A 23362-nucleotide genomic window follows, 5' to 3' on the forward strand; every position below is an offset into this window, starting at 1 on the left:
TAAAAAATTCACTAAACTTTATTTCTTCCTCTAAAAATTTATATTAATTAATTGAATTTAAATTTATCATTAGTCAATTTTAATTCTCACTTTCAAAGAGGATCTAAATAATAAAAAAAATTGAAATACAAAGGATTGGATTGAAACTTTTAAAATAATAATAATAGAGACAAAAATTAAAAAGCATAAACCAACACATTAGACACTACCACGTGTATTTAAACGAAAAAGAAATTCATGTGATCATTGTCATAAGAATAAAAATTGTTATTTCTTCATGCAACTTTTGGATGAAGATTCTAAATTATATTCTTCTTCCTTTTATGTATAGATGTATAATTTTAATTGATTATTGTACTTTCAATTTTGTTATATTTTCAATCTCCACCTACGTGAAGATTTAGATCTTATTATCATCCGTGAATATAAGATAATGAACAGTGAGGAAGAAAATAAAAAAGAAGATTGTGTGGATGAACTGAGTATAGAGAAAGAAAATAGCATCTACAAGCTATTGAACGTGTTTTGTTTGTATCGATTGAACATGTGCTACACTTTGCACGATGATTGGATATCACGATCAGAGAGAATAGAGAAAAGATTAACAAAAAAAAAAAAAGAGAGAATAAAAAGATTTAATCTAGTATTTTTTCCTTTTTCAAATTTGTTCTTGCCCAAAAGCACATAAACCACTTTGTATCATTTCTAGCAATTTCCTCCTAATTTCCTTGAGATTGAAAGTCAAACTCTCACACTTGTTAAGGAAAAAAAAAACTAAAACAAAATAGGAGTTAAATGCACCTAATAATTCATACATACATATATTATAATTTTACAAAATTTTCAATTTTATTTCATTGTATTGATTTTATATATAAAAAAAGCAGCATTTTATTAACATATTTAAAACATGTACATATCAAGGCCATTAAAAAAACAAATGGATGTTGTTGTATCAGATTATTTTTGGATGGACATATCGATCTCTACGTCCAAAATAAATATGAATGACAAGTTCACATGTTCAAATATATTAATGAGTAAATAATTTAATGATACCCCGACATTTTACTAATAAAATTTACTTTTTTAAAGTATAAATAATAAGGACGGAATTGAAAAAAAAAATCTAAAAGTGTTAGTTGCACTTCGATGGAGCTATGCTCCAAAAGAGTAAATATGCAAAATATAACCCCGTTAGTAGTATGGCTCGATATGCCAACACTTTGGAAATGTCTCATTGTCTTCAAAATAAAACATAATTTGTTCTTCGTTTGTAGTTGAGCCAAAACTAAATAGAAAATCAACACTCTAAAGAATACTTACTCGAAAAACAAAATATAGAACATAAAAGAATACAAGATAGAAAGAGAGAGGGGAGAGAAATTTGTTTGAATATGTTTTTGGTTTTGATGTGTTGAAATGTGATGGAGGTGTGGTGACGAAACATGGACACGTGTGGAGATATTGACAAATTTACATTGGCATGTCTTCCCACTCTCTTTAAAAACTTAAATACCCCTTTGAAATCAGAACTTATAATTTAAATTTCAAATTAGGAGTATTTAAGAAAACATTTAGTTTGCATTTTAAAGCAAAATGGGAATCCAAGTTTGAATAAGATAATGATATGTTTTATTTAAAAGAAATTTTCTATCAAAAGAAATAAAATAAAAAAAATTGAGGGACCATTTTGTAATACATTGATTAAAAAGAAAGAAAGAAAGAAAGAATGGTTTTTCGATAATGTTTGGGGGGACAAGGGTAATGGAGTCCGATGGAGTTTAGAATTTGACAGGTTTGTCCTGAGGTATTAAGCAAAGGAGGGAGGGGGAGGCATGGGTATTTTAGTCTTTTAGAATAACCTAAATCACGGGGAGGGTACGATAGAAAGACAGTTCGTTGTGGCTCTTCAATGACGTGGCATCAGGGGATAGGCCCGTGAGGATCCAATGTAATCTCCAATTATACGTCACAGTGAACAAGTGGATTCTGATCTTTTTTTTTCTTTCTTTCTCTTTTTGTGTTTAAGCACTGGGTCCCACTCCCATTTGTGGGCCCAGATTCCTCTCAAAGATTCTCTCCATTTTTCTTCGGCCCCACACCCTTTGCTTAATCCTCTAATACTATATAACATTTTCTTAAATACCCAATTAATTCTTTCTTCTCTATAAATCAGAAAATTACTTTTATTTCTCTACTAAATTACAAAATGTCTTCTTTCTCCCTTACACTTTCCATGCTTCCACTTCTCTCCACCGTTTCTCACCAAAATTATCTATCAAACTAAATAGTCTTTACACCAAAAACATACTTTTCTAATTCAAACTAAATTAATTTACATCATAAACACAAACTATAATAATTTATTCATTATTCTAAACATGGTATCTTCAATTTTTAATTTACAAATTATTTTTTTTTGGAGCTAAGGTGGTTACATGCATATAAAAACGAATAGGTGGTTTGATTCTTTCCATATATATATATGTGACATGCATGTGTGGAGGAAAAACAAAATAAATATTTACATTTATATTCTTAAAAAATAATTAATGAGATTCAAAGTTGAGAGAAAATAAAATAGGATTTAATCGAACCACCTATATAATTTTTATATATTATGCGTCAAAAACTACTATTTGGAAAATAATTAAATTACAAGATTTCAATGATAAAATAGGTTTTTTTTAAAAAATCATTTTTATCTGTTTATAACTAAGTTAACATTAATGATTTATTGTTCATGAATTGATATTATATTTACAACATATTAAGACATTTACCTTCAATTAATTTACCCTCCTGTTCTTACCATTAATATTAGAGAAATGTCATGTAAATGTATATTTTATTTAATTAAAATTAATCGTTGATTTTTCACAAGAATTATAGGTTCGTATGCGATAAAATTCCAAAGTCTAAATAATATTTAATAGGTTTTAAAACTTTTTTGTCTCTGATTTATTATTATTATTAATTTAATGCATCTATTGGAATATAGAATTTAATTTTGTATTGAATATTAAACTTTTGATTATGTACCTAAAGAAAAAAGAAGGTTGAATAAGCCATAAATATATTAAATAATTTGTGAGAAAGTTGAAGGTTTGAATTCACAATTTAACCTTTAGTCGTTTATTCTATATGATATAATTAAATTAGGATGATATATACTTTTTCTTCCCTTGAAAAAAACACAAAAGAAAAGAAAAACTACATTTGTCTTTTTTAGACTTTACAACACCATGTGCCCTTAAGATTGATGCTTACAAAAATCAAAATAATATATAGGATAGTTTTTTAAAATAATAAAACTATAAAAAATTTACTGTATAACCAAAGTTTACTTAGTCCAATTTTGTGATTTATTTAATTTTAGTTATTGAAATTTAAAATGCTTAAGTAGACTTTGCCTATTTTCAATAGAAATTATTTTTGTTAATTTGAATAGTTGGATGAAAACTAAGATCAAATTAACTATGAGGAATGATAACTAATTTTAGAAATCATAAAGTAAATATATAGATTAAAATTAAAAGCATAGCGATTAAAATAAATTAAAGAAAAAAACTAACAACACTATTTTAAATTTAAATATATTTAAAACAAAACACTTAAAAGATAATGATCAAATACTTGGTTGGTTTTGAAAATAAAAAATTTGACAATAACCTTTTATTTTATTATATTTTCACATAATTTGACCAGCTTTTTGTTCATCTTTATTTATTTTAGATAATACGAAACTTTCATGCTTTACCGATCAAAAGAAATAAAATTAAAGGAAAATTATTTTAAATCATAAAATTGTAAATATATTAATATTGATAGATAGATTCTAATTTTTTTTTTATAAATGTTTATTTATTTTAATATATTTAAAAATAAATTTAAAAAATTCAAAAGTTGGACACTATATTTTAATACTCTATTTTGATTTTTGTCCTTGTAATCATTAATGAAATAAAGTATTAGTCTTACAAATAATAACAACAATAATAATAAATGATTTTGAGCCCTTAAGAATTGAAATAATTTAAAGAAAAGAAAACAAACCAACATTAAAAGTCATAAGGAAGCTAACAATCATTTAATATTATATCAAATTCACATCATATACAAAATGAAGAAAAAAACTTTTGATTTTCTTTCTCCTCCCTCTAATTTTTTTTAGATCAATAGTAGTTGATACAATATGAAGCGGAAGATTTGATCACACATTCCTATAAATCAATAATTAATATATTAAAAACTTTACTGTTAAAATTCAAGCGAAACTGCTCATACAAACAAACCATGCTATTGAACTTAAATTTTGTTTTGATATATTTTTTTGAAATTACTTTTGTTTTTCTTTTAAAAGTTAATCCTACTTTATTTTGATATTTAATTAGTCACATCCTAAAAAGGATTGATGATGACATTTTTTTTCTCTTTCAAATATTCTTTTTGAAAGATGTTAGATAGTCTACAACATCAACACGTAGTAGATAAGTTAATCAATATATGCATAGTATTTTCTTCATTAAAACATGATATGTATGTTATGTATTAGATCTAACTAGTAAATTATGATCATGTTAACACAAAAGAATAAGTAAATGATTCCAACTAAGTAAAAAAAGAAAAAAAAATCATTGATTGATATCAACTTTTAAACGATGAATCTTGTACAAGATGATTAACATGTTGAAACTAGAGAGGTTCATTTTTCTTCCATCTCGTTTACCACACACACATATATATATATTTTAATATAGTAAAAAAAATATTGTTTATCATTATTACATAAACATGAGTCTAAATATTTGATTATTACATATATAAAATATTCTCATAAATTTAAATTATTCACGTAGAATTAATTATATATAAAAGTTATGGAGAAATTTATGTATTTAATTAACAAATTTGAGCTTGTTATTCCATCTTTTAACGATTCTCTCAAAATTAAATGCAAAACTTTACAAAGATGGAGAATAATGGAATGGGAAGCATGAACGGGAATGTTATCTCCGACTTCGTACTATTTGAACATCTAATTAAAATGTAAAGAAAATCAACACAAACTCAATTGTTAGTCGGTAAATAAGGTATTACTAATGGTAAGTAGTAAGAATCGAAACATTTATTTAAACATCAAACTTTAATGTATATAAAGATTCTAAAATATTTATAATATTAAATATATGTGTAGATGTGACTATGCATGTGTTACACGACTCTAGTGGAATGAAAAAGATGATTAAAAACAAATCATCCATAAAAAAAAAATTCTTTGAAACCTAAAATTCAATGAAACTGAACAAAGCATCAACTACACATTTTTTTCCCTCTTTACGTCTTTGACCATTTGTGAAATTCTTTAAATTTTAGGTAAAGTATAAATATTCACATTAAATTACTTTAAATTTAACTAAAATTGTATTAACTCGATAGGTCAAAAACTACATGTAAAGTAGAAGAAAGGTTGTAAATGATAATACTTTTGAAATTGCTTATAAAATAGAGCAAAATTTCAAATTAAATATTTTGCTATATTATTTAAATATTTTGATTATTTTACTATATTTAAATAATTTTGTTTTAAAATAATAATTAAGAGATTTTTAAAAATAGAAGGATTGGTAAACTATTTATGGTCGAGCAAAATTTTAATAAAGTAAAAAATGAATAACTAAAATTTGAATGTCACTTTCCATTTTCTTCCATTTATGTAAATTCTCCTAATAATTAAGTATTTTGTGTTTTTTTTAATAGAAGAAATGGCAAAATATTTATAATTCAGTTTGTTATTTTAATAGAAAAAATGGTAAAATCAACGTCAAAATGACACTAATATAAATAATTGACATGTTTACTCATTTGAAATAATAAAATATTTATTTAATAATTTAAATTTATTTTTTGATTTTTTTAAAATAAAATCAGAAACATCCATCAAAATCAAGATATATGTAAAAAACAAAAAGACTTTGATATACCTATCAACATCGATATTTTAAACCTTGATTAAAACATAAAATTGTAAAAAAATTCATAAAACTCCAAAATAAAAATTTCTCCTTATATTTTACAAATAACTTTATGTTAATTACAACAATAAATATAGAGATTGGTTGTGTTCGTAAACTATTCGTTGTGTTAATAGTAAAAAAAAAGTTATGGTTTTAACTTAAAATTTAGGTTAGTGAGAAAATTGGTGTAAAGTTTGGATAAATGAGAGCATTTTTTAAAACTTTTAAAACTCAAAGGTATTTATGAATTTTTTTTATCGGTTTCCATCGAGAAGTAACGATAAAGGTATTTGCGAACAATTTTAATTCAAAGCTTAAGAATATTTTTGAAACATTTGAAAGTTTAAAGTATTTCTTACCCAAACTATAACGTTAAGAAGTATTTTTGTAATTTAATCCTTTATTTGTGGTTATGAAATCGACAAATAAAGATAAATAAAAGTACTAAAAGAATCAACGTAGAAATTTACATGATTTATCAACCGTATTAGTTACGTCACATAAATGTCTCTATCCAAAGGTGAAAAACGTAGATAACTGGTAGAGGATAAATTCGAAAATAACTTTGGACTCGGATGAATTTGAATTGGTGTCCATGTACTTTAATACTTTTTAATCTATATCTATACTCTTTGCTTCTTTTTGATTTTTTAGTTCAATTTCCACTGGCAATTGTACTTTACCCATATTTCTTTCTTTATTTGGGAAAGAAGCAGCCGCCGGCTGCGGCGGCTCTGGCGGCCTGAAGTTTTTGCTTTGGGGACAAGGTGTTTGATTATTATAAACCCCATCAACAAAATTCATGTGTTCATATCCACCATACATCTTTTTAAAATCTACTTTTTCATTTTATATTTCTATATTTCACTTATAAAATTTATTATCTATTTAGATTGCATAAAAAATTTGTAACATATTACACTATATATGTATATATGATTTGACTTAGGGCCATATACTAATTTAAGAACCAAATCTATAAATTTAGAGAAATTAAATATGATTCTCTATCTAAAAAAATCAACAATTCTAAATTTTATTATTATTTAAGTTTATGGATATATTTTCTTTATTCATCCAAAATTTTGGTCTCCACAAATTAAGTTCGGTTTATGATAAACAAAATCATCATTATATACGTTTTGGAATATGATTCTATAGATTCCAAAATGATTTTAATTCACGCAATATATAGCATTATATTCTCATTCAATCTTATTCTTATTTTAAAATTTTCGTCCTATTCTCTTTTTCAAGAATATTTTTTATTATCGAAAATTGAATTTAAACTTTAGAGTTGATAATACATTTTATGCCTATCGAACTATGTTTCTTAAACTTAATTAGAGTCAACGTCAAACAACTCTACAAACACATATATACTTTTGTAATCCTAAAATTTCTCGAACTTTTTTATATGATTTCAATCGGTTTAGAATTTGGTTGTTTTAATTCGATAAACTCTTATTATCGTATACTTTTTTTGCTTTTACACAATTATTTTATATATTTACATATCTTATTTTATTAGTGATTAATCAATGTATTTAAAATATTGACGTTATTAGAATAAAGATATTAACTTACAACTGCATGAAAAAATATTGTAAAAATAGTTTTATTTTACACCTATTAAAAACTAAAAAGTATGAAACTTAAAAAATTCATCATAATTACTTTCATTTAATATAAACCTAGTTATAATTATGGAAAATTGTCAAAATTAAAAGAAAGAAAATAAATTTAACGAAACATTTACAACATACAGTAAAATTTTATATTATCTGAAATAATAAATATTGATAGACACACTGATATATGCTTCTATCAATAACATAGATGAAAATAATTTCTTTTTAGTTTCTGTCGTTGATAGAACACAAAATTTTTCTATAATTTATAAATATTTAGTTTACTTTCCTATATTTAAAAATGTCCCTCCAATTATAAAAAAAATAGTTACTTTATATTGTTTTTTTGAAAACTAAACACTAAAAATAGATTTTCCACCAACGAAACAAAAAAGAAAAATAAATAATTATAAAATAGTTCTAAACTTTTATAGAAACAACAATTTAACCAATGAAGTTTAATTTGTATTAATTTAGATTTGAACTCTGTAGATTTACTCTCTATTTTAAATTTCTTAAGGATTTAATATATGTGGAGCAAACAATGTTATTAAAATTTAATGAATAATGAATAAGTTGTATTGCATTAATAAAACTAAAATGAGTTTAAAGTAATTAATTGTGTCCAAAAGTTTGTTAAAAGAAAAATGGCGTCTCCTACTAATTGGCTCATTTTCTTCACATTTTAAGAATTATTATATTCTCTAAATCTATCCTCTTTTGTTTTTTCTTTTGTTAGAATATATGTTCTTTTTAAAGATAAAAAAGAGAATACAAGAATGTTAATGTAAACATAATTTTGTGGTTTAAAATTTTACCCTAAAAAATATCAATAACAATATCGATAAAATATGAGAATAAATGAATATTTAAAAAAAAACTTATAAAAAGTAACATTTTTCATTTTTAAATAAGTTCAAAATATTTATATATATTAAATTCACATTAGTAATCTTTGGTTACTTAGACGACAAGTTTTAAGGACTTTTTTAGTTTAACAACGAGTGAGAATGTTAGAATATATATATTTTTTAAAGATAAAAAGATCTATTAGATTCGAGATTTAAAATGTTGACGTAAACATAAATTTGAGGTTTAAATTTTATTTTAAAAAATATCGATAAACTATGAAAATAAATGGACATTTGAAGGAACTTATTATATTTATTTATATTATATTTACGTTTGCAACATTTGGTTGCTTATTCGATATGTTTCCGAGATTTTTTTTAGTTTAAAAATGAATGAGAGTGTAGAAGGGACTCAAACATTTGACCTATTGACTGAAGTTATATATTTTTATAATTAAATTATGTTTAAATTAATATATACATTTCATACCCTTACTCAAATATAAAATTTTTAATTGGATAAAAATATGTTTTTATATCTCAAATTGTCCAATTTTAAACTACATATTTTTAATAAAGCTTAAAATTAGTCTTTATGGTAAAAATTAACTTTTCTTTTAAATGCCATAAATAGAATCCAATAATAAAAAAAATGAGTGAACGGTAAAATTAATATGAAAACAAAATATAAAGAGTAAAATGATATTTTCTTTTATAAAATACGAGTTTGGTCCCTACCCTTTAAAGTTTGTTGAAAACTATATTCTTGCAATTGATTTATTGTTATTTTTTATCTGATAATAATTTTACAAAAGAAAATTAATAACGTGTTTATATATTATATTTTCATAACTCAATTTAAAAGATTAAAAATACGAAACGTAAGGACGAAAATGATATTTTAACGAGATATTTTTGTGGGAAGTTTTTTTGAAGGGCAAATGGGGAATTTGGTGGATGCATAGAGCAAAGGGAATTGAAAAAAAGATTTGGGGTAAGAGATAAAAGTGGCTAAATGTGTTGAGGCATCCAAGAATTGCTCATTTTGTGGAATACCAAACCATTAAATTGACTCACATTCTTTACCAAACAAAAGTTCATATACATACCAATCACATGACAATTCTTAAATATTACATCAAATCCAAACTTTAATCATTTGTAGAGGAGGTTTATTCAACTTGGTTTACCGACATCTCGAATAATATCAATAAATTTATTCACGAATTTGTAATGGTTATTAAATATCGTCAAATTTAAACCTACCATTTTCTTTTTAGAATGATAACGTTCGACCTTGTTTTTGTTTGTGATTTGAGATTAATTTATATTAATTGTCATGTTAGGAAATTAACAAGCAAAGATAAAAAAAAACATAAAACAATATGAAATCAACGTAGAGGTTTATGTGATTCATTAACCGTGTGTTAAAGTTGTTTATTAATTATTAAAGAGAAAATATAAGATTACTTCGGTTATAAGAGTATTTATATATAACGCACTATTTTAAATTCTATCACCAAAATCGTGAATAACATAAATAACATAAATATGAATACAACAAAATTCAGAAATTTAATCATTTAAAATGTCAAATAACAGATTCAAAATATACTAAGATAGTAAGATGCGAAGTTATGTTTTCAGAGAGAGAGAGTTGAGAATGCCACACACTTTGGTAGCAATGGAAAGGAAATTAATGAGTGAGTTATGTATTGATTGCAACATTTTGTGGTAGCTAGTTATGGTTGAAGATAAGAGGTACTCAAAGAAGCATGTGAAGACGTGAGGCTAATTAGCCATGAGGTGTGTTGAGTAATTGCCCTTTGTGAAAGTCTAACGAGGTTGATGAACCACTAACTCAAGTTGAGTGTTGAGAACATTTTTAATTTGTATCCTCTCTTGTGCTATAGCTATTGTTTTAGGTGCATTCACATAAAACAAGAAAACTAATCTAATTTAATTTTTTTCTATGTGAAAGAATCTTTTGTGTATGTATTAAAGAATCTCTCACGGTATTGCAGTTTTGACATCTTCTTAGGATTGTTTTTTGCTTTGAAAAAGATAGCTTCTCTCGTTATATATTCTCCATCTTTTTCTTAATGAGAAGGTGAGATAGCTGCAAGTTGCGGTTCTTTCGATTTCACTTGTCTAAAACAGAAGATTCTCACAATTCATAAATTGCTATCTACATACACGGTTGCTTACAAATTTATAAGAAGGCCACTTGTTTTAGTAATAAAAATATGTTGGAATTTTTGTGATTATATAAAAATTGTATGATCTTCAGGTATTTAAATAATCTGGACTTGGGAGAGATTTACCATTTTGTTGTCACGTAAACGTCAAACTCTTTACCTTGTCTTAATTCCAACGTTAGGTTGCGCACGTACTTAATTAAACCGAAATTCTCTAATCACTATTGTAAAGAGTCATTTTGTATTATATCAATCCCACAAAACAAACACACTTCCTTCCCTTAAACAAGCTCAAAAAATTAGGTAACCAAATATTTAAAAACTTATCCCTATCTAGCTACAATGGACAAATCTAAAAAAAACAAATTAACAATAATAGAAAATTTGATTCCTATTTGGCTTACAAAACCAATTATCATAAAAGCAAACACTCATTTTACATCATATCTCACATATACAATGTATATACAACACACACATATTATATATATGAATTGGCTTTACATACAATTCCACAAACCTTTATACATCACAAAGCTTACACTTGGTTTCTTCCAAGAGGGTTCTTTTTTTTCTTTTCATTTTGGTGCATGATCCAATTAGTATTGGCTACCACTTTCAAAATCAACCACCATTGTTTAGCTAAAAGAAAAAAAGAATAGTGCACTTTATTGCAAAAAGCAACACATTGAGAAGGAAATAAAGGGAGAAAAAGAGAGATTAATATATAATCTTTCTTTGTTTTTGGCTTTTGGTTTAATTTGTGGCTTTAATTAAGAGTTCTAATCTTAGGTTGGCCATGAAATGTTTTTGACAAATATAGAATTGAGTGGTTGAGATATGAGCAGTGAATTTGGGTCTTTTCTATCAAACTCAAAACCTAATCAACCATTAACTTGTAATCCATTTACCGACATGCATACATTTTCATTAATTCGATACGATCAAAAAGTTATATATCTTGAGTTTAGTTTATTATTATTTTTTTTTTGTAGGGATTGTTGTAATAGGATAATTACTTGGTCTATTATCTCGATTCTCCTTTACCTAAGTTGTTGACCATATATAAAATTGTCGCAGTTATAATCCCATATGAATCTATGAACGAGCTAGCTAGGATCTATAATAATACGTACACAGTACACATAGTTTGCATCACTTTCAAACTATTGTTAATAATAATAATAATAACAAATAATTTTAGAACATTTTTTTTCCATCGATCATCCTCCTGTTTTAACTACTAATTATTTAAAAATTTTAAAAATAAAAAACCACGAAGAACTTTACCGATCCTTTCTTTTATACGTTATCAAATAAAGTGATAATAAATAACACAATATATATTAGTTTTATATATGTTTATACACACTAGTGTATGATCATAATCCTTTTCACATTCTTTTACATGTCACTTAATCAGTCATATATCATACAAATAGCTAAATTCAAAATTGAATTACTTTAAACTTATTTTAATGTATGAAATCCCATTTGAATTAGTCATTTATTTTTCTTTCATCTTGAACAGTAGGGTTTTTATAGACATTGGAATAATGGGCCCTTTTTTTGAAAAGGGAAATTTATGATTAAGACTATATAAAAGGCCATTATATAATATAATGCCTCTGCCCCTTGTCTTCTTGGAAAGCCATCACACTTCTACATCAATTCCTTTATCTATTATCTAAATCCTTCCTGCCGACTCGATACCGAGAATCTTGTTATCCACCGTTATAATTTCTTATACAAGAGTGAGACAGAGCTACCATTTTTGTTCTTAAATTTTGAGTATGTTACATCTTTACTTTAACAAAAATTCTCATACTATAGAAAAATTTTAAATTACCATATAGTTTGTTTATCATTGTTAAAAATAGAGTAAGGTTCATCAACATTAAAAAATATTTTTGAAAATAAATTTATAGTAATGAAACAAATTAAAAGAAGTATGGTTTTTGTAGTACTGGCACCAACGGATTTAGTATAAGTCTAGAGGGACTGAACCCCCTCAATTTTATCGTCTTTATATAATATGTATTAAGAAAACTAACTAATGTTTAATATTTGTAGGTAGCTTAGTGGTAACTCTGCTTGTCACTCCCCTTTCTAACTTGAGTTCATTTTTAATTCGCCATTGAATACTGGTATGTTGCAGTTCTTCATTCATACGTTTCAAAAAGATAAATATTATTATTATTATATATATATATAAAAAGAAAAGAAACTGTATATTGAAGTTCAAAAGTAAAAGTCACGAGACGTTTGACGTGTTTGGTAGGTATAGTTGTAGGTTTGAATCTCTTCATTCTAATTGTGATGTCATGTTAAATTTGTATGGAAATATAATGTAAACGGTATTTTATTCATTTTTATAATAAAAGTAGTTGTATAGAACAAGAACTTTTGGACAAAATTTAGGACATTGCAACATAATATTATTGCATGTGATTGGGAGATGGGTTGAGATAAGATGGTGTAATTTAGGGTTTCAACTTCCAATACCAACAAAGAAGTTAGAGAAAAGAAATGATGGAATCGAATATGACCTAATTTTTTGAGCTCATCAACCACATGACCTAATTTTCCTTTCACATTTTTATATGATTGGGATATGGTTTTTAATTGTTTTCCCTGAAGCCTTTTTTTTTTTTCTATTGCACATTTTCTAGATAGAGACTTATTTGCAAATGGATACATTTCTATCTCTCTCTCTCAAAAAAAAAAAAAAGCAAATAAACTCTCTCTCTCACATTCACAACATTTTCGGATGAACATTAGACTTTGGATGGTAATTTGGAGAGATCGAAATTAAATTTAGGGTTTAAATTATAATTGAACTTTTATTTCACTCTTAAAGTTTAAGGAGGAAAGATCACGTTAATTATCGTTGAGCTAAGTTTAACTTGACTAACTTTTGTTTTCTATGGGTTTAGAATCGTTTATATTTTAGTATAGAAACTTTGAAAAGTTGAGAGTTATGATGCACGAATTCTCAAACTCTCAAACTATATGGAAACTTTTTAAGTAATTATTTTAGTTATAGTTATTGTTTTCTAAGCCTCTCAGATCCGGCCAATTAATACTTATTTTTAAATTTAGGTAGCTTTAAATACATGCACATGTCATCATGTAATGCAAAGTCTCAATTTATCTACCTATTTTAAGAAATTGACAGTTTGATCTTCCGTCCTTATAATTATCGGATTTTATTCCGAAGAAGTTTTACATAGTGCCGAACATCTTTCTACTCCAACAACACATAGTACTCTTGGAAAAGGAAAAAAAACACAAATTTTAATTGAGACTTATTATTTAATCATTGGGTGATTAGTTAAATTATAGCATTTTTAATAATTTTATAATATGCATTTAAGGGTATAGAATTTTTAATCATATTCTCTCCCTCTCTCTCTCTCTCTTTAATAATTTGAAACAATTCTCTCTATGGACACAAACAAACTTTGTTTCTTTGCCCTTACACACTTTGTCTCCCATCTCTCATGCATATATACCCAAAATAATATTCTCCTCATTCATTGTTTTCTCATTTAAAATAGGAATATGATCTCAAATATTGCTTAAGATTTATTCATGTTTTGAATCAAATTAAAACAATTTTTAAATTGATGCAATATTCACAAAATAGTATAATAAAATAGAAAATGTATCAATAATACACATACTCCTAAAATGTGTCGTTGTATCAATTGAAACTTCAAATTTAATCTTTTTGTCAACATATTAGCTTATCTCATCTAATATCAGTGTATGCTAATGACCTAATTCCTTTACCCAATTTATACTAAAAAAGATCCAAATTTTGTTTAACTTATAATTTCGATCAATTTAAACTTTTCATTACGATCACTTTTAAGTTGATGCACAGACAACTCTCAAAGAAAATTTTAACTAAGTTTAAATTTATTCACTCGTGAAGAGTTTTTTGCATGATAGTTTTGCAAATGGGACATGCATGATGTATAAAGTAAATTGATACATATTTATAAAAATTTAGTGTTTAAATTAGTATATTTATTTGTCTCGACGTTTAATTAGGGCAACCCAAATTTAAAGTATAACTTAATAAATACGTGGAAAATGAGAAGTAGTTGAACCCACCAAAATGAGCTCTAAATTACAAGAATCTAATTAGCATAAATCTCCCAATTAATTAAGTTAGGAGCTCATCAATTTTGAGCTTAATATTAACAATTATTTTCTCTTTAAAACTTTGAGTCCCCACACCAACCCTCTAATTTGTTTCTGAACTAACAGAAAAATTGATAAATAAAGAAATTGTTTCGTTGTTTAAAACATTAACATATATAACCCAACTAAAACAAATTATAACAAATGTTAGATCTAAAAATGTTGAAATATACTTAATTATTAGATCTAAAAATGTTAATAATTGTTTTCTCTCTTCTGTTCTTTTACAATTGGTTGGTAAAGGTGAACTTAGGTGCATAAGGCCAACCTAAATATTATTGGTCCATAATGGTTGATGGGCTTCCTTTGATATGTAGTGACCCTTAAGTGAATTATGTTTGGTAGGGGTCCAACTTTGATGATTCCAAAAAGTTTGATCAATCCAACTAAGTCTTAATAGTTTGACTTGAGTTATAACCTTGTTTAGGTTAGGTTCGATTTCAATTAAACTCAAACCCTATAATTAAATTAGATTGCTTCATATGCTCACCTAAAATTAGTTTATATTGAATTCAAGTCTGACATAAAATTTAGGCTAAATTCTAACAAAATAAAGCATAAAAAGTGCTACTAAATTTTTAAAAGTTTCAAAAGAGGTTAAAAAAATATTCTTACCACTTGTGAAATCGTTAAATATCCATCAACTATTAAAAAGTTTTATAAAAACCCTTTTAACTTAAACAAAAAAAATTAAGTTAGAATGGGTTAGATGCATATGTTATAAAAGTTGTTTGGGTTGAATAAATTTACGGGTTGGGATGGTTGAGTTAGATCCCACAACTAAACTTTGATTATTTAGAGATAATAATGAAGTGTATAACAACATTTGTGAAGAAAGGCAAATTATAACAAAATATATCATGGATAGATCTTAAGAAGACTATATAATTATTGTTATTAGAATTTTGAAACAAGGAGTCAGGATGGCCGAGTGGTCTAAGGCGCCAGACTCAAGTTCTGGTCCTCTAACGAGGGCGTGGGTTCAAATCCCACTTCTGACATTTCTTTTTTCTTTTCTATTTTTCCAATCGCTAAAACGGCAGTCGACAACATCGTTTTTCTAACCTTCTTTTCTCCATTGAACAAAACGTTGCCGTTTTTAATGTACGAGATCAATACAATATTTTCTTTTTTCTTTTTCATTTTTTTAACTTAATATTTTTTTTCTTATTTTTTAAAATACAAAATTTGGATTCTGAAGTGTTATATTTTTGTAAGGTGTTTTAAAAAGGATTTTTTTTTAAATAGAAAAAATTGATAAATTGTTTACATTTTATAAAACGAAATCACTAAAAAAACAAATTTTATTATGCTTGATTTTTTCAATGAAGTGTAAATATTTTGTTAAATGTTCATTTTTTGTAACTTTTCTTTTCAAACAGTAGCAAAACATTGAAACTATTTACAAATTATAGCAAGATTTATCTAACTATTTTTAGTTAGTTATATATATTTCTTTTTTTTTGCTATTTTTTACTTTTAAATTTTAAGTTGTTTTTCTTATAAGCTATGTAGGTAAAATAGTGATGGAAATTGATTTAATTAAAAAGATAGCTTTCCTAGAAAAATAAGCTAAAATATTTACAAACATATAAAAACTTGATGTCTATAAGTAATAGACCGTGATAGGCATTGATGAACATATATCAATGTTTATAACTATCATAGGTATAAATGTTTATTAATGTTTATCTATGACTATCACTGTTAGACTTATATTTGTAAACTATTCTACAAAGATTGAAATTTTTACTTGACCTTGCCTATAAAAGTCTCACCATGAGAATCACATAAACAATAACTTGTTATCAAAAGACCCTTGGTACTTCCAATGGCAACATCAAAATTTGCCTTAAGAGGCCGTGTAGGAGGGGTTGTCCAAGTAGTCTTTCTCAGAGGAAGGAAGATCCAAAGGCAATGAGCTTGGTTGGTTGGTTGGCTGCCTATCATACCATTCGGTAGAAAGCACCCAAGCAAGAGGATGTTCAACAGAATATTGGAGTGCAACCTTCATACATTATTGAATTGCGAGACAACGCCAAATAGAGGACAAGATAAGGAAGAAAATCCTCAGATCTTGGCAACTGAGAGTCTCTCTAAACTGCCTTACAAAATAAAGATGCATAATCGGTGTAAATGGTATAACAGAGAGACAGACAGACAAGGAAACCAAGAAGACTAAAATATTTCTACTTCCTTTACAAAACCAAAGAACATGAATATTAGATTCAAATCCACAATAACATAAAGAGCACATCCAAACAGATGTATACAATCTGCCAAAAATGCAGAACCTCATGTGTTGGAAGATTGTTGAGACATTCCATACATTTTTTTTTTTTTTTCATTTGGGAGGAATAGCCTACGACTTGTACAGAGTCTTCCATATCTTGTTCATCAAATTGTTTGAGAAGGGAGAAGTTGGAAGAGAATCAATATAAGCCACTTTTTACTGAAAATGAGCTCTTCTTGTCGTAGTCCCAAAATAATTCATTTGGACAAAAATCCACTTTACTAACCTATGGTATCTTTATGATACTTATAAAAACCAGCTGATACTTCTTTTGTTAGTTTTATTTACTCTCTATATATATTAAAGAAAACATTAGGATTATTGAACAAAATAGAACATTCCATGGCTTAAAAAACAAACAAACAAACAAACATTCCATTGCCAAAAACATAAACAGCAAACATCCACCAACTAGCAACAGTTAATGAGTGATTCTTAAATGTATGTAAAAGAATAAAGAATAACTTTGTGAAATGTATGCAACCAATCTTTCATCTTTTCAATTGGAGTTTCTTAAAATGGGAAGATTTGTTGGTACAATATAAAGTCTTTTGCTTGGAAATGAAATCACTAACCTATCTTCCTTGTGTTTGCTTTTATGTTAACAGAAATTATCTTTCAATGTTGGTTCTAATATAGTACACTTTCATATTTGAATATTCGAAAGTACAAATTCATCTCGTCATTTACATCGAGACAAGTAAAATGAAATGGCAAGTTTTACGTGCAACTGAAATTTACTAGGATTTTAAAGATCACGAACATTGAAGAAACATTTTCTTCTAGTTCCAGCAAAAATCTAATCAAAGCCATTTCTATAGAAAGAACAAGTCTATGCCTTGCGAGGAACAAAAACACAAATCAATCAAACCATGTTCGGCAAGACCCAAACTTTTATTATTGTTGGTTATATCCTAATAACACTCAGCGTTTAGGTCAGGATACCCAAACATCTAATTTATTCAATAACGAACACCCTGTCAAAGCATGAAACATTTAGAGTAGGAGAGAAGCCAAAGTTAGTGCAAGTAAAAAACATTTTTGTGGAGCTCATTAATCATTACATTACTGCATTGCTGTAAATTATGGAATGTCAAAAGAGACTTGAAAGAGAAAAAGGAAAAAAAGGAAAAGGAAAATCTATAGCTTAGAAGAGAAAAAAACAAGAATAAATAACTATGTTAGGTAACATTTTCATCTTCCCTCAAAAAAGAAAAAGCATCTCTACTTTTATTGTTGTTGTTATACCCTAATATCAGTCAGGTTTGGGTCCGAGCATACCCAAAACATCCAACTTATTCAGTAACAAACAACGGTCAAACCATACAGCATTTAGAGTAACAAAGAATGCAAAATTAGCATAAGCAAGGATCATTACCATTTTTCGAGAGCTCATTAATCATTACATAACTTATTACTCTAAATTATGCATTCCCATCAGAAATCACATCTATAATTCTAAGATTTGTGAAAAGGATATAAGAAAAGACAGACAAAATCAAAAGAGATGATATTAGAAGTAAAAGATCAAAGACCTCCAACTTTCTCCACTGTGAGATTATTGTCAAGATTCTGGTTTATATTGGCTTGAACCCAACCTCCATCAATGGATTCCAAGCTTCCATTCAACCCATCATCAACAAAATCTCCCACCCTTTTCACTTTTAATTCTCTTGGCTCAACAGGGTAGTTACCTGAAAAGCAAGCATAGCAAAACTTTGTAGAATCATTTCCCAAAAGCTTTTCCAAGCTACCAAATGGCAGAAAAGCAAGTGAATCAGAGCCTATAAACTCTCTTATTTCCTCCACACTCATCCTGTTGGAAATCAGTTCTTCAGAACTTGGTGTGTCCACTCCATAATAACATGAGGCTATAATTGGAGGACTAGCTATCCTCATATGAACTTCTTTTGCTCCTGCTTCCTTCAACAATCTCACAATCTTTGAAGATGTTGTGCCTCTAACAATTGAGTCATCCACAACAACAACTCTCTTCCCTTCCAACACTGCTCGAACAGGCGACAGCTTCAGCTTTACACCGAAGTCACGAATCTTCTGCGATGGTTCGATGAATGTCCTCCCCACATAATGAGACCTTATGAGACCTTGTTGGAAAGCAACCCCAGCTTTGGCTGCATACCCAAGAGCAGCTACTACTCCTGAATCCGGGACAGCTATTACAACATCACAATCAACAGGGGCTTCAGTGGCAAGTATCTCCCCGAATATTCGGCGGGATTCGTAGACAGAACGGCCGAAGACAACAGAGTTGGGAAGAGCAAAGTATATGTGTTCAAAAATGCAGGATTTAGGCTGAGGATGAGCCATTAAACAGAGGGATTGAATACCATTCTTATCAACTACTAAAACTTCCCCAGGAAAGACTTCTCTTTCATATGTAGCTTCAATTAAATCAAGAGCACAAGTTTCAGAAGCAAATACAACAGCCCCATTACTTCTCCTACCCATAACCAAAGGCCTAAAACCAAAAGGGTCACGAACAGCAACTAATTTATCTTCAGTAATAAAAACCATAGAATAAGCTCCTTCAAGCTGTTCACAAGCATCAACAATCCTCAACAAGAAAGGTCTATGTTTTGAAATTGCAATAAGGTGAAGAACAACCTCAGTATCGGAACTAGTATTGAAAATAGAACCAGTATCTTCAAGCTTAGCTCTAAGAGAGCGATAATTAACTAAATTACCATTATGAGCAACCCCAACAGACCCAAATCTGTAACCAGCAACAAAGGGTTGAACATTCTTAAGCATAGAAGATCCAGCAGTGGAGTAACGAACATGACCAATCGCAGAATCCCCAGGTAATTGATCAAGTTTTGTTTGATTGAAAACCTCAGAGACAAGGCCAACGCCAGTAACAGACTGGAGAACGTTTTCATTGACGGCAACGATTCCGGCGCCTTCTTGGCCACGGTGTTGGAGAGCGTGAAGTGCTAAATAACAGAGACGAGAGGCTTCTGGGTCGCCGTAGATTCCAACAACACCGCACTCCTCGCGGAGTTTTTCGTCGGAAGAATCGTTTTCGTCGTGACCGGAGAAGAAGTCGGAGATAGGGGATTTGGAGGCGGAGGAGAGGAAGAGGGGTTTGTGAGGATTGGGAAGAGAAAAGGAAGAGGGAAAGTGGGATTTTTGGAGGGTTTTAGAGGAAACGGAAATATGGGTTTGAAGAGTGGGGGTGGGATGAGAGAGAGATGAAGAGGAAGAAAGAGAAGGGAGGTTGAGAGTGGTGGCGACCGCCATAAGAGGAGCTCGGAGAAGAAGAAGATGATGAAGAAGACGGTGACCGTAGGAATAAGGAATGGCTTTGAAGGCTTTTGAAGGCTTTTGAAGCCGTTTGGAGTTTTTCTTTTAGTTTCCTTAATTTGATGGTCTCTTCTCTTTTAGGTTTTTGGACTTTTAAAAATTGAACCCAACACTTTTGAAATTCCTTTCAATTTTTATTTTCTTTTTCACTTCTTTTTATTGATTGGTTTTTAAAATTTCCTTATTTTAGTCTAAATTTAACAAGAAAAAAAAAAAAAAAAAAGAGTTGTTAGAATTAGAATGATTGTTATGGAAAAGTTATACCAATGATCCCTTTTTAGAGGCCAAGTTAAAAAAACCTAATCAAAAATCATCTTACATACCTAATTAGACCGTTACAATTTTTCTTCAATTCTTTTTTTTTTATTTGCTTAGATTCTTACGTATATTTCTTGCTCGTTCATCTTGTTCTTCATTAAATGCTAATGCATTTTTTTCTCCGAGAAAAATTGCATAACTAAGAACGAAGAGAAAAAAATGCAAAAGGAGAGGAAAATGCGTAGAGGTGAAGAGAGACGTGGAAGGAAGACGAACCACTAAAACACAAAGATAAAAAATAGCAAGAAAAAAAAAGTAGATTAGTGCTAACATAAACTTACGATTAATCTTAATTTTGGCCTAAGGTCCTATAACGGTATGGAAAGGTAAAAAATGTTTAAAAACTAGAATAGATGATTTGTAAATGTTGTCAATTGGAAGTTTAATCTTCTACATTTTGGTATTATTTGATAATATTTAGACTTTGTTTGGTAATAATTTTATTTTTTGTGTTTTATGGTTTGTGATTTATGTTTACTTTCTTCTAAATTTTGTATTTTGGTTCATGCATCTTTTTAAGAACATAAAAACAAGTTTTGAATATTATATTTTTTATGATATGTTTTGATTCACTAAAGAAAAAATTAATCTTTTTATAAAGAAAAGATTTAGAATAACTCTTTCAAAATACTTCAAATGATTTCTAAAATGACACTTTTAGAAAATAAATACCCTATAGTTTTATTTCATTGTTGAAAATGATTCTTATAAACCACATTTTATATATTGTTTTTCTATGTTTAGTTATCTACATTTTTAAGGTGTTTATAAAATAAAAGATAGATTTATTTTTGAAGAGTTTTCAAAAGTTGTTTTGTTTTTAGAAATTGACTAAATAGAAAATATAAAATTATGCCTAAGAAGTTTTAAGAAAACAAAAACGGTTTTCAAAAACAAAATGTCATCTTTTATTTTTTTTTTGTTATACATTTGGATTTCCTACTAAAAAAGGGTTTCAAGAGGCTTTTAATTTTAAATGATATTTGGTTTTTTATTTGTTGTTTGGTTACATTTCCAACTTTTCAAAAGAATTTTTCTTTATTTTAGCATTTGGTTACCAATTTAAGTGTTTCTTGAAAGAAAAGAAAAACTGAAAAAAGAAAAAACTATGAAAAACAAAATTGTTGTCAAATTGAAAAAAATAATTCTAAAAGAAAATACTAAAAATATTATTTATTTTATTTTTGAAAGAGACTTTTAATGGTTTCTCTTTTCTTTTTTATTCTTTAAGAAATTAGGATATACATGTGGGTGTGGATGAAATAATTTTGCCAAATTTTAGTGAACTCTCATTTATTTTATTTATTATTATCATTTATTATTTTTGGTGGATAGTAATTAAAGAGTCCTTTTGATTTTGAAAGAAAGTTTTTCTTTCCTACCAATTAAAATAAAGAATTTTTCCTTGATGGGATTTCTTTTATTTTTAAAAAATAATTTAATATAATAAATATTTTGAGCTAGTTTAGACTAAAGGACATAACGAGAATTGCTCGATAAAAAAAAATGGAGATTATGAATGGGTTCAACCAACTTCATTCTACGCAGTTGGCTTAGTGAGACTAAACGTGAAGGGATAGTTATAGTTTGTCTCAAACCAAACCTAAGTCGAACATGAGCACAAAAGAATAGGGTTGGTCTAGGCAAGGTTGAGCCTAAAGGAACAGTTGTCGTCTGGCTTGACCCAAGCCAAGCCAAGCATGAGTCGAGGAGAATGATAAAAAAGCCCACATTGCATTGTCCGACTTATTCCAAAACCAAGGGCGTGCATAAAATAGTATGCGATCCTAGGTTAATGAATGATAAGAGATTCCTAATTCAAAGAGAATTAGAGTAAAAAATTCTATAAAATGGGTGATTTGAGCATTTGAGAATGTAACTTAAAAGTTCTAATTTATTTTCTACATCTTAATTATGATATCATAATCTTTTTCTTTATTTTGCAAGTCCTCTCTTTTTCAAAATACAAATTTACCATTGATGTCATATCAAGTGCGTTTTCTTATAACCAAAATTTGGCATAAATATATATATATATATATATTTTATTTATTTATTGAAATTAATTAAATGAATAATTTTTTAGTTAATTAAATGAGTGTTTCTTGATTTAAGACAAAACTTCAATTAATATTATTTCATACTAAATTTGATTTTTTTTTTTCAAACTCACTGTATAATATAAAACATTACAATTATGCAAAAAAGAAAAAATCGAATATAGTTTGATAAACACTTCTTTATCTTTAATAAAATGCTATATTTTATAAACATTTTAGCAATTATTTATCCTTTACTATAATATTTTTTAAAATATATATTTTTCTTTTTCATGAAAAAGCTACCATTGGATCATATTTAATTTGGGACTTTACAACTACATTTATCAATTGAATTTATATCTTATTCTAAACATAAAACAACTTTATTACTATTTATACCCTACAACTCACCTTTAAATAAACAAACCCTTATGGTATGTTCTTTACTCTATGTTAATTTCTTTCGATAGGGA

At 27.4% G+C, this 23362-nt stretch overlaps 1 protein-coding gene and 1 non-coding gene across 2 annotated transcripts; one reads left to right on the forward strand and one right to left on the reverse strand.

Annotated features, from left to right (window-relative positions):
* The first annotated feature begins 15829 nt into the window (after positions 1-15829).
* Positions 15830-15913, forward strand: TRNAL-CAA. Its single transcript has one exon. It is a non-coding gene; the product is annotated as a tRNA-Leu (tRNA).
* A 2491-nt stretch (positions 15914-18404) lies between these two features.
* On the reverse strand, positions 18405-20600 carry LOC101203840 (amidophosphoribosyltransferase, chloroplastic). Its single transcript, XM_004150086.3, has one exon. The coding sequence runs from the start codon at positions 20464-20466 to the stop codon at positions 18733-18735; it is 1734 nt and encodes a 577-aa protein (XP_004150134.1). The 5' UTR covers positions 20467-20600; the 3' UTR covers positions 18405-18732.
* Positions 20601-23362: the final 2762 nt, after the last annotated feature.

This window comes from Cucumis sativus, chromosome 2 (assembly GCF_000004075.3).
Source record: "Cucumis sativus cultivar 9930 chromosome 2, Cucumber_9930_V3, whole genome shotgun sequence".
In the NCBI taxonomy this organism is placed as follows: Eukaryota; Viridiplantae; Streptophyta; class Magnoliopsida; order Cucurbitales; family Cucurbitaceae; genus Cucumis; species Cucumis sativus.